This window comes from Pimephales promelas, chromosome 11 (assembly GCF_988280905.1).
Source record: "Pimephales promelas chromosome 11, fPimPro1.hap1.1, whole genome shotgun sequence".
Lineage (NCBI taxonomy): Eukaryota > Metazoa > Chordata > Actinopteri > Cypriniformes > Leuciscidae > Pimephales > Pimephales promelas.
The window spans coordinates 35,065,815-35,078,997 of record NC_142779.1 but is presented as its reverse complement, the minus strand read 5'-3'; the positions used below and the strand labels follow the sequence as shown (position 1 = coordinate 35,078,997).

The 13,183-nt window shown below is 40.6% G+C and overlaps 1 protein-coding gene across 1 annotated transcript; it reads right to left on the bottom strand.

Annotated features, from left to right (window-relative positions):
- Positions 1–404: 404 nt before the first annotated feature.
- On the bottom strand, positions 405–1,458 carry LOC148977256 (uncharacterized). The gene is made up of 2 exons (XM_089116690.1): positions 1,401–1,458; positions 405–1,222 (listed from the first exon to the last, which is right to left on the bottom strand). The coding sequence occupies exons 1-2, from the start codon at positions 1,456–1,458 to the stop codon at positions 405–407; spliced, it is 876 nt and encodes a 291-aa protein (XP_088972816.1).
- Between the last annotated feature and the right edge of the window lie 11,725 nt (positions 1,459–13,183).

The window sequence follows — 13,183 nt, the reverse complement described above, 5'->3', positions numbered from 1 at the left end:
TTGTTTGTGATATGAATGATGTTTGATAGACTATTTTTGCCATTGTTTCACAAACGCCTCACGTGTACATTTAAAATATTGAAACCAGAAAGAAACAAAGCACATCTCTTCATAAATCATAGTGTTTTATGGTAACACTATTGTTGATCCATCTGTATGAGATGACCATGAACTGCTTGAGCAATGACACGAGTATTTTCACATTGTTGCTTTACTGTTCAGTTACAGTACTATACAGTACTGCTGTGATCAATATGGGTGTCGGAAGAACAACACATGCAACACTTACAATGCAGTTCACAACCATTTAAACCAGCTCCCCTTGTCAAACAATCAAACTTCAATACTAATTTTAGATTAAATAACTGTATTAAATGTAATTATATCTTTCGTGTATTTAAAAGTTATGAAAGTGAACTTTGCTCACCTTCATGAGTTTTCTCATGTTTCAGTAAAGCGGATAATTGGGTGAAACTGTTCCCACATGAAGAGCACTGGAATGGTTTCTCTCCAGTATGAATTCTCTCATGAGCTTTCAGGTTTCCTGTCCGAGCGAAACTCTTTTCACAGTGTGAACACTTGTACGGTTTCACTCCAGTATGAACTTTCTGGTGGGATTTTAAGTTGCTGGATAAAGTGTAGGTCTTCCCACAGTCAGAGCAAACATAAGGTCTTATACCAGTATGAATACGCTCATGCTCTTTTAAAGATATTTTATGTGAAAAACCCTTTCCACATACAGAACAAATGTGAGGCTTCACAACAGAATGAACATTAAGGTGTTTTCTTAAGCCTAATTCAAAAACAAATGCTTTACCACACTCATCACAGCTGAACGATCTCACTCCAGAGTGACGGCGCAGATGATCATCGAGAGAGCGTTTGGATTTGAAACTCATCCCACACTGAGAGCATGTGAATGGTTTTTCTCCGGTGTGAATCATCATGTGATCATTTAGGTGTCCTTTGTGTCTGAAACTCTTTCCACACTGAGTGCATGTAAAAGGCTTTTCTCCAGTGTGAATCTTCATGTGTCTGTTCAGATATGAGTTATATATGTAACTCTTTCCACACTCAGAACAAGCGAAAGATCCTTTGACTCCAGCTTGTTTCCGAGTGAAATTCTCTTCAGTCTTTGAAACGACTGCATTTCCTTCATCTTCATTTTTGAAATGAGGTTTTTGAAACTGATGCAGTTTGTCTTCATTGACTTCCTTCAGGTCTAAAATAAACAAATTAAATTCCATTAATTTGATTAAAGGATAAATGAGATACAAAACCAAGCATAGTTCATAATTCCAATTTTCTACTAGTATCTAGTTTAAGAAGTTATTGTTATATGTCAGTTTCATCTTAACGTTCCTTATCAGTGATTAAAGAGAATGAAGGAGAACACCAACCTATTTGTTCCTCTGTATCTTCATCTTTTATTCTGCAGGGTTCTTCCTTAATCTCCATCTTTACAATAGTATGTCCTTAGTTTCTCCTGGAGTAATTCCTCCTGCTTAGTTAGCCTACTACTTCTCTTGTGGGAAGATGGGAATATTCCCCAGAATTTAAACTCTCATGAACGGCTCTGGGAGCTTCACTGACTGAAGGAGTGAATTGTGGTCGTTGATGCTCCTTTAGCAGATGATCACACTTTTTTCACAATTACTCGAGATTATCCAGGTGCAAATCTTCGTTTAGAAACAAATCCATGATTGCTCAATTTACACTTTTGTATAATATCAAGCTCAAAGTGTAAATTCAGTGATCATGGAATTTGGCAAGTTGATTAATGAGACTTGCAAGTCTCCGTGATGAGTCTGTCTGAAAATGTGTTTCGAGATCACCCAAAATGTTCGGGATTGAGCTTTTGTGTTCTACAGTCGGCATTCATTATGTTTACTGTGGCGAGCAGGATGAGTGAGGGCCGCGGGAGAACGGCGCGAGGCCGGTGGCATGATTACCAATAAGCGACACCTGTGAGACGCACTGGTCTCGTATCTCTCACAGAGGAGCGGGAATTTTCTTAGCAATGTTAAAACGCACATCAACCAATCACTTGTTTAGCGTTCATGTAAACACTACACTCAGATTCACCAATCAGAATGAATTCAGTTAGATTGAAACAAAAGCTGTGCATGTAAACAATGAATGGGAATGCAGAAAGCAAAAGCTGAATCCAGGACATTGAGGGCCGGACATGTCCGGGAAAAAGAGGATGGTAACCCCTACTACTCGGCTTTCTCCACAGAACAAGAGCCTGCTAGCTTAGCTTCCAAAGTGAAGATCCCACCCTCTATGGGCGGGTTAAGAACATGCGGGACAGACCCTACTACTGACCGTAGCAGGGATGGAAATTAACTTTGTCCACCGGCCACTGTGGCTGGTGGATTTCAAAATCTACCAGCCACTCAATGTTTTTACCAGCCACTTTCTTGTTTTTAACCGACAATGTGTAACTGCATGTGAAAATTAATACTACAAGGTCTACAATACTTGACCAATTTATTTAATCTCAAGTCTCAATGAAATACTGACATTTTCTCTTTATCTCTTATACACACACAAACCATGAACTGATATACATTTCGTTAAATTAGTAGGGCAGATTAATTAAAAAATGGAAAATTTATTAAACGTGTAGAATACTTTCCAAGCCATAGCATTATAAATTGAGATAGTGTGATGTATATAAAAAAAATAAAACATAAGATTATCTTTTAAAATCGATTGAACAGTTTTTCCTGTGAGTGAGACTGGAAAACCCGTAGTGGATGAAAGCGGAGTGATTACAGAACGCTTAGAGTGCAGAGAGGAACGGGCTTTGGCTCCAGTCCTGGCTTTGCGTCCACGCCGTTAGGAGCTCAACATCTGTCTAGCATGGACATTCACTCTAGATAAGAGGATATTTTAACTAATTTGCGGTAAAACAAGTCGATCACGAGTGGCTCAACTGGTGGATCTATAGATAAACTCATCTTTCAGGCATTTTACCGGGGCGTGAGAGCGTGAGAATTGGCAACCCTGATTGCGCTCGCGGCTAGCTCGGCTAGCTCTCCCTTTGGACGGCAAACCGCCTCTCGCGCTACCACGTTTTCTTCTACGCTATCCAGAGGCGATATCCTTACACTCTGCTCACTATTTGTTCGACCCCGCGACTCACTTTACTAAAAGAGCTGCATCTTTTTAAAGGTGCCATCCTCATGCAGTTTGTGCCCATCCCCACTCAGTGACAGGGAGAGGATCATGCAGCTCTCGCGCTCGCTGACGGCGGCTGCCATCATTGCGGCTATTGCCATGGTGACTCGGAGGACTCGCCTGGCATAGTTCTCCGAGTCTGCACTCCCGCCCGCTGTAGTGCTGCGCCATAAAAGCGATGTACTCAGTGGTTCCCCGAGAATCTCCAGCCCGTGAAAGCTCGCCGGTTAGCCCGCGAAATTCACCAGCTTCACTCGAGTCGCGCCGCCGCTTTCACCCTTTATGACGACGAGATAGCTGCATTTGTAGAGAAGGTCAGCCGTTCTATCCTGGCGTCAGACAGTGAGGATTGGGCAAGCTCTGTGGACATTCCCCTTTCTGTCCGTGAGTCGTCAGGGGAAGGGGTTATCATCAAAGCAGCCGGCTAGCTTTACATTATAAGAAAGCTTTCCGAGTATTGCAGCAATGAGCCTGGAGTATAACAAACACACCTGCAAACATATGCCGACACAATAAACATATACACAGTCCTACCGTTCGGCCTGTCTCTTGCACCCTGTACATTTACGATGTGCATGGACATGGTGCTCACACCCCTGAAACTTCGGGGCATGCGAGTTATGAACTACTTGGACTATTGGCTGATTCTAGCTTGATCTCATTCAGAGCTCATAGAACACAGGACCGTGTTACTCGAACACCTCGAGAGACCGGGTCTCTCAGTCAATTGGGCGAAAAGCTCGCTGGTCCCCAGTCAGAAAATAATTTTCCTGGGCTCGCAGTCTATGGCTTTCGTCTATGGCCGTTGTGGCTTTCGCCAGAGCGCAGACTAAACATTCAGCGCTTCACAAAATCCTTTGGTCGCAGCGCTATAGTCCCGCTCAGGAGGTTTCAGAAAATGCTGGGCCTGATGGCCTCAACGTCATCAGTATTCATATTCATCAGCAGGCACCAGTATACACATGCAAATACTATTAGATATGTTTGACCAGAATGCATTTGCAAACCTCCAGCTCTCCTAAGTGACAGATATGTAAACTCGGCCCATCTTTCTCCAGCCATTGAGTTTATTTGAGAAGACTGCAGAGAAATGCATTAATAAAAGCCTGAAGCAAAGTGCCCATCTGATTTCACGGCAGCCGCTGTTTTCTGACAAGTGTGAATGTACTTGAGACGGGAAGCTTTCAAACTCATTGAGGACATCTGTGCAGTGAATACACCACTCAAGTACGCACAACATACAGCATACATATCGAGCAGTGTGCCATGCAAAGAAATTGAAGTTTATATGTGACACTGAACTTGTACCATCTCAATGATCATTTTCTGTTGTCTCCCTAATTTAAAGCCTCGAGTCCCTCAGTATGTGATTCTAATTGAGTCAGAAAAGCACTTCAATCACAGCAATTTGAAATCACTCAGTCCACTCGGCTGGTAATCTGGATCAATTTACTTCACTGCCGTGGAGAAATTACACTATTTTGGTTCACACTCCTCCTGTGCTGGTAATACCAGTCCTCACAACAGGAATCTTTGGAGAAAAGTTATAGTTTGGGTATTTGATAAGTGGAAACTTATTTTAGTCTATCATGGGGATAACATAGATTGACACCTACAGACAATTTACAGTCTCCAATTCACCCATAGTGCATGTCTGGGGATTGTGGGGGAATCCGAAGATAAAGGAAAATTCATATTTGTATATAATTGATAATAATGATATAATCCCTGGAGAAAGTTGTGAAGTCTGTTTGTAATCCCATTCACCTCAGTTGTATTTTTTTTAATTCCAAATCTCCACATGAATAATATTGTGACCACCAGATGCTTTTTCATTACATTTTAATATTTTATGTGATACTTACATGACTTATTTTAATGATAAAATTGAAACTATTCTTCAAAATTTGATGACTCACAATAATGGGGCATGCAGTATATGCTTTTTCTTTTCAGGTATATTCTTTTCAGGTAGAGACGGGTGATGAATTAACCGAGTGTGTTAAAAAAATCGAAGTCTACATCTGGTTAAATCCAGTCTATTTCTTCACACATTCTTCCATTACTACCGCTATTATTCCTTAATCTCCTAAAGTAGCGGCCATAACATTTCTAATCATTTCTAATTACCCTTTGTTTTTTCTAAATTATTGAAGAAAATAGCTCAACAGGTACATGTTTATACCAATAATAACTTGTTTGAGCAATTTCAGTCTGCCTGTCATCCATTTCACAGCACAGAAAATATAATAATTATTATTATCATTATCAGAAAGACATTAAACTTCTAACTATCTAAATGTGAGCACAGAATTCACAGGCCCTGGTTATTTATTGCCTCCTTGCTCAGTTACAGCCATTATTGAGAAAGCATTTCAGTTAATGAAAATATTTTGCATGGCTCTCAGAAGCTCCTCTGACCCGCTGGAAGGTAAAGAAGCTCTTAAACCTGTCATTTAAACCAGGAAAAGTGCAATATGCTATTGAGAAGATGTTCTCGGAGCACTAATTGAGTGTTAAGCCTTTCATTGCGTGCCATTAGCTTGTTGCATAAGCAATAAACAAGTCGTAAACTGCAAAAAAAAAACAAAATAAAAGAAAAAAAAATGGCAAACTGGAATATTTTTAGCTCAGTCTCTCTTCATATGCCTGTCCACTGCATTCAGTGAAATGAAATAAATGGTGCATGTCTGCACATCCACTGTCCATATCATCTTCCATTGACCACTGATTTTGCTCATGTACGTGGTGGCAATAAAACTCTAATGTTCACAAATAGAAGAAGCAGAAACTTGCCAACTAGGATGTTATAAAACCTTTTGCTTGCATTGATTTATAACACCTTACAATGTGGAAAAATACATTAAGCGTGTCACTAAAATAAGCTGTCCCCATTGCTTCTAATGCACTGCGCTGTTAGCATTAAATTGACTTAAGTATCAGAAAGCCACTTCGGATTCCAGGCACACTCACAGTCAACAAGGCCTGTGATACCCCTTTTCCACCAAAGCCGGTTCGGAGCCGGTGCCTGCGCGCGAACCAGTTCTTTGTGTTTCGACAGCCAAAGGACCGGTTCTCGGCCAGGAAAACGGGTTCCAAAGCGGCACTAACTCTTTGCTGGACTAGAACCGTTCTTTTACCCCGTCATGCTTACGTTGGGGGCTAGGCCGGGTTTAGATGTGTTTTAAACATCTTTTTTTTGCCCATCGCAAAGCCAGGAGAAACATTTGCAGAAACACGATGGAGTCCGCCTATGTAAATGTTATGCTTGAAGTTGGTGCAAGCGTTTCTATTTTTTTTATTGAAAACATAAGAAGAAAACACTCACTATATAGAACAAATAAATGTAAAGAAAAAATTCCCAAAGTAAGTTGTACTAGCTAAGACGTATGGCGACGTACACAGTGACGTAACGACGTCGTTCCCTGGGCGTTCCTCTAGTCAGTGGAAAAACAAACAGGTTCTGAAAGGGTTCGCAAGTTGAACCAACTCCGAACCAACTTTGAACCAGCACCAGTTCCCAACCAGTTCTTTTTTGGTGGAAAAGGGGTATAAGAAACCCTACAGCACAACACTTTAGCTTTGTCCACTCATTTTACCTGGGGTCTCATTAATAAAACTATACATAAGATCCTTACTAAAAGGGTGTGCCCGTAAGCCCGGCAAAACATATTCAGACTTATAAAAGCATGCGTACGGCAGAACCTGCACAAAATTCCCTTTTAAGTCCCAGTCATAACCATATATGCTTCAAACGCCTTGTTTTATTAATTTGCACTAATTTGCATATTCATCCACGCGAGACCATGTTTAACCCCAGAGCAAGACATTAGGGAAAATATGAGATACGGATGTGCGTCACACTACATTGCTAAAAATCACTTAAGCCCCTTTCACACAGCGCGTTGATCCCGGGAAATTGCCAGAACACCTTCTGTGTGAACGCAAACACGACCCGGGATTGAAACCGGCATCGATGCCGGGTTGGGCACCTGGTATTGCCGGAATCAGTCCTGAAATGCAAAACAATCCCGGGGCAAATGCCGGGTCACGTTATCCGTGTATTTTACGGAATCTCTGTGTGAAGGGCTTTAGTAGGCGATCCTCTCCGTGTTTCTGAATAAATAAATCAAATACATTTCAGATAACGTTTTTACACCTCTTTCAGGGCCTGTTTTGTGCGATGCAATGTTGATAAATGAGGCCACTGGGCGCTGGTCCTTTAAAGCCTGCCTGTAATCAATAATTTTATCCCTTAAAACTCATCTTTGATCACTAAAATTACAAACGTAAAAGTTTTTGCCTTGGAAAAAAATAGCTTGAATGTCACTCTACACCCTTGCCTCATTTAGTATACCCGGTTTTATGAATATGCAAATAATTTGCATCAGCTGTGTTTAACAGAAAGCTCATAGTCTGGCCTCAGAATAAAACCAACAATGATCAAAACAGACAGACGTCAGAGAACGCCAGCTCTGTCAGATATCATATGCTCAGTCGGATGGAGGAAATCAAGAGTGTGTCGTGGCAGACACTTCTGTGCTGGATCAGATGAGAAATAGCCATCTCGCTGGAGATTAGCAGATCCCTCTCAAATCACCGGCCAAGCCTGAATTACAACGTGCCATTTGAACCCTACGTACTTGCCATATAAATGTATTCCATATCTCAGCAGGTGAACTGACTTGCAACGTACATTGAGGAAAACAACACTCTCTGAAATGACACCGTTGTTGAATGCACAATCGACCGGACACATGAACTCATTCACTCATGTACTTGGCCACATCACATTATAACATAATGTTTCACATAAACTGTGAAACATGCTTGACAAAGCATAGCAGATGATTATTAAAGGAGTAGTTCACTTTATAAAAAAACACTTTTGCTGATAATTTACTCACCCCCATGTCATCCAAGATGTCCATGTCATTCTTTCTTCAGTCGAAAATAAATTAAGGTTTTTGATGAAAACATTCCATGATTTTTCTCCATATAATGGACTTCAGTGGGAACCAAACGGTTCAAGGTCCAAAAGACACTTTCAGTGCAAACTGTTCAAAGGGCTTTAAACGACTCCAGACGATGAAAAAGAGTCTTATCAAGCGAAACGATCGCTCATTTAATAAATAACAAAATGTAAATTTTATAAGCACAAATGGTCACCTTGCTCTGTTCTGTGATAACGTTCATGACTCTCATGTTCGAACACGTTAATCAAAATGAACGAATCTTTTTTTGTGTCATTTGGTTCATTCAACGAACGAAATGAAAGAATTGACTCGGAAAAAGATTTGTTCATTTTGATGAACGAGTTCGAATAGGAGAATCACGAACGCGCATCACAGAACAGAGCAAGGCGAGCATTTGAGCTTATAAAACTTACTTTGTTATTTTTTTTTTCTTTTAATGAGCGATCGTTTCGCTTGATAAGACCCTTATTTATCGTCTGGAGTCGTTTAAAGCCCTTTGAACAGTTTGCACTGAAAATGTCTTTTAGACCTTGAACCGTTTGGTTCCCAGTAAAGTCCATTATATGGAGAAAAATCCTGGAATGTTTATCAAAAACCTTAATTTCTTTTCGACTGAAGAAAGAAAGACATGGACATCTTGGATGACATGGGGGTGAGTAAATTATCAGCAAAGGTTTTTTTTTAAAGTGAACTACTCCTTTAACATTTTATCTATTTTGAGTGTGTTTTATGTAGGCTACTTAAGCACTGCAATGAGGTGAGTCACAAAATGATTTGAGGTAAAGAAAAAATTACTTATAATTTAATTTTATTTTATTTCATTTGCACATATTAGTAAGATTGTTGGTCAGAAAAGTTCATTTTCATGTAGCCTCTGTTGACTTTAGCACTGGTTGGACTCGAGATTGTTCATATGCTCGCATGAGTGAAGCCAAACAAAGTCAGCACGGCTGTGGGAAAGTTCAGGGGAAGTTCATTCCAGGTTTCCAATATCAGATTGCCCTCATGTTCGGGGTTCCCAATGTCCTTTCACTTCTGTTCCTTTGCCAAATGTTTGCAGTTTTGCACATAAAAGATACTTGGTATTCAGAGTGACAAATTTAGTCAACCATATTTTTTCTGATTTGAGCTCAACAGTCTCTAACTCTCATCTTGCAGTGGAGTGTGGACTCCTGTAGATGAGTGATGAATTTGAACTAATTCCTGTGTGCACAAAAGTCCCCAAAACGAGCTTGAAATGACATCAAAAGGTCAGATGTGATTGTGAAAGAAGCCTGCTGACTGAGGGCATCATCATAGGCTCATTTCAACATGACATCATGACTTTTGCGTAAACATACACGCCACTTTCGAGTCAGGTGGCGTGTTATCTCTACGCATTTTGAGTATGCGTGTATGTCTACGCCATTAACGTCCGCGTCATTCCGCGTGTCTGTACACGCAGTCAAATCTCCAGTCATAAATGCCATTAACCCCAGTGACGGTTAAGTTTAGGGATGGGGTTGAGGTAAGTCATATATTTATATAACGTTAAGTCAACGGCGTTCATAAACACGCTGAAAGGCGATTATGCGTCTTGATAGCACGCCAAAAATGGAAATACGAATTGGCGTGGCATACACACGCTACTTCATGAGATCAGTCTGCTCATTTGGGAGGCAGTTTTTCCTGAATGCTTGAGATCTTTCAAAGTGTACGAGATGCTCCCTTTCAATGTCATGGGTGAGAAGTTCCAATTTTGTTTCAAACACCCAAAACAGCCTGAAGAGAATAAAAAGGACACTGTCCCGTGTCCCTGCATCCTCATGTTTAACTGGTTCAGATGCCCGGTAATGTCCACCAAGGTAACAGAACTTGCAATGCCAATCCCGGTCTGTAATCTCTTGATGCAAGAAACCTTTCTTTTCCAAAACGGCCTTCAGCTCATAGGCATGCAGAACAAGAAAAATTCCCAACCTCCACAGAAAATGTTATATCAGAAAGATACGATTTAAGCCAATTCAATTGGGTACCTTGAATTCCAACACAGTTATTCATCCGTTCCAGCAAGATAGCATGGTCAATGGCATCAAATGCAGCACTGAGGTCCAAAAGGAACAAAATTGCAGAGTTACCTGAATCCACAGCAAGCAATAGATCATTCAACACCTTCAGCAAGGCTGACACTGTACTCTCCCTACTCAGACAGGATTAGTTTTATGAGGGTAGTAAGAGGAGTGATGTCATTTTACCACATGATGTCTGTACTAATAATACGGAGCCCCTAAAGGGACCTTTGAAAACTAAATATATACACTTTCACAATCTCACGAGAAACGTATCTTGTGCGCACAAATTAGTGTTCATGAGCACGCGAAAGTCGATCGGATCACGAAAAGATGATCGGATCACGAGCAGCTTTAACTGATGCTCTACAGCTATCTGTCACAACACATTAAAGAGACACAAAACGGTATTTATTGTTTAAATGTATTTTTTTTTTAAATGACCAAACTTGAAAGGTGAGACTTGTCTCCTCTGCTCCGCGATGTATTTTTCACTGTGAGCAACATGACATCATGACTTTTGCGTAAACATACATGCCACTTTCAAGTTAAGTGGCATGTTATCTATACGCACTTTGAGCAGTCCGTGTGTGAGAACATGGTGCGCGTGTGAGAGTGGCGTAGCTTGTTGGACATGGCGACAGGGAGGCGGGTCTTTACAAAGGGTCAATTGAAGCGACGCGCTCATTTTTTCCAGACGCAGTATGTTTGTACTTCGTGGTTGTCTATGACAACTATTGACAACAAATCCATCGTAAGCTGTCACGAGACTATCTATGGTAGCCCATTGTCATGATACAATCAGACACAGGTAGATCCAAATGCAGTGTGAGTTTATTACAGGGTAGTCAGACAGGCAAAGTTTACAGACAGCAAACACAGCATAGGAGACAAGGCCATACTCAGGATCAGAAACCAGGCGAGATGACAAAAGCAGGCAGCAGACGAGATGCAATTCAGGAAACAGGCAATGGGTCAAAAGGCAGACAATCGAGGAACAGGTTCATCAAGGGTCGAATACACACCCTAGACGATTACAGACTAGGATAACTGACTCGGAAAACCAAGAAACGCTCGGAGATGTACACAATATATGAAAAAAAACCACGACACACGCAATGGTCCGCACTAACCTTAAACTTTAATGCCAAGTAGGGGGCCACAAAATATCACCCTGCGGGCCTCAAATGGTCGTAGTCTTTAATGATATTGTCTGTGTAAAGATTACTGAGATGCACATTCAGACGGGGCTAAAATCACTGAGAAGCTCTGGTAAGGACTTCACCCAACCATGGGGCTTCAGCTGTGCATTATTACTAATATCTGTAGACTCATCCAGTGCAAGAGAAAAGACATCTGCCAAAGTTATGTCCTTGATCAGTAGGGTTGGGAATCGTGAGAAATTTTCCGGTTCCGGTTCCGCCAAACGATTCCGGTTCCGGTTCCCATTTAATTAAAAATATTAGTAAGAGAAAAATCCACAATCCTTTTTGTGTTTATTTCTTATAGTACTTGACAAATTAGTTTAACTGACTGGTAATGTAAACAAACTCAAAATATTATTAAGCAATCTTTGCAAAAAAAATAAAAAAAAATAAAGGAAATTTAAAAAATCTGCATTCTCTATAATAATTTAGACCTCTCCTTTATTGTATCTCCAACAGTGAAGAATACCCTCTCAGAAGGAATAGTATATGCTTTAGCACACATATGTGTGTAGAACAGATTATTTTTTAAAACGGTTTGAATGATTGATTCATAAAGACTTTACTTATTTCATTACTGGATAAATCGGCGCTCTAGCAGTTAATAAACAGAACTGCATGCGTCTTGCGGAAGAACATTTGTTGCCGGAGCTACTTCTCTCTGTTTATGTCCATGACGAGTCACGCAGGCATTGGGCTACTCCGCAGCAGCTGCGATCCGCCGGCCAGTCTAAACAAGTCCGAGTATTAACGCTTATTACAGGCTTTACGTAGTGATTCAAGATAAGACAAAAACACGGTTTGAAAAAAAAACATTATGATGTACTCGCTCATTGTATATATTTTGTAAATTCTGAACACAAAAAATATACGGACTGCATCTGTTTTGACCACTACCGTCAATGTTTACTCAAACTATAATCTCACTAATTCTGTAACGGAAATCATTTGAATATGTGAAACAAATAAATATTGAGACTGTGTGATTGTAAAGCAGTTTCATATCGACAACTGCTCTCTCTCTCAGCGCAAACTGATTTGAATGTAGGCTAGAGAGTGACTCGGCGGTCGGCGCGCGCAGCGTGCGTGTGTCTGTGTGTGACAAATGCAGCGCGTGTGAGAGCAAATCGCAACTTCAGTGGTGAAGTTTTTGTCATTTAGGAATAAGACGGCGTCTTCTACTCCCAGCACTTCGCCCACATGATGATATCGCATCGGCATCAGAACCGTTTTCGGAACCGAAACTTAGGAATTTTGCACGGTTCCGGTATTTTTTCAAAAACACAACCGGTTCTGGAAAAGAACCGGTTCTCGGTTCCCAACCCTATTGATCAGTACCCTCTACATCTTTTCTTCCATCGGGTGACAGGGGCACGTCTTTAGCAAACAGTTCAGTTGCCATACTCAGCATGAATGACGTTACCTATCTTCCATCAGAAAAAGGCTTTTTCTTGCAATCTTCAACGAGCAAGCAATTTTTTGTTATATTTCAATATTCAATAATGTGTTACATTTTGTTTATTATGTAAAGAACTAATATGTCAAGAAAAATTCAAACAAAAACCTGAGAGAACATTGATTGCCAGAAAAAACGGTTTTGAATGATAAATGAACGTTGCAAAGTCCTGAAGTTTTGTCTTAACTGACAGAAAATCTAGTCAATGGTGGGGAAAGAGTTAAGAGTTTCCTAGCAATCCCAGTGCATGATAGTTCAAGAACATTTTCTTTAGAGAATATCAAAACAGTTCCAAACCCAAATGTCATGCTCCAC

Excerpts from the sequence above, each read along its gene's own strand:
- LOC148977256 (XM_089116690.1), bottom strand. The coding sequence starts at position 1,458 with ATGGAGATTAAGGAAGAACCCTGCAGAATAAAAGATGAAGATACAGAG. Across the intron at positions 1,223-1,400 it reads AGATACAGAGGAACAAATAG|ACCTGAAGGAAGTCAATGAA; the intron begins GTTGGTGTTCTC and ends TGTTTATTTTAG.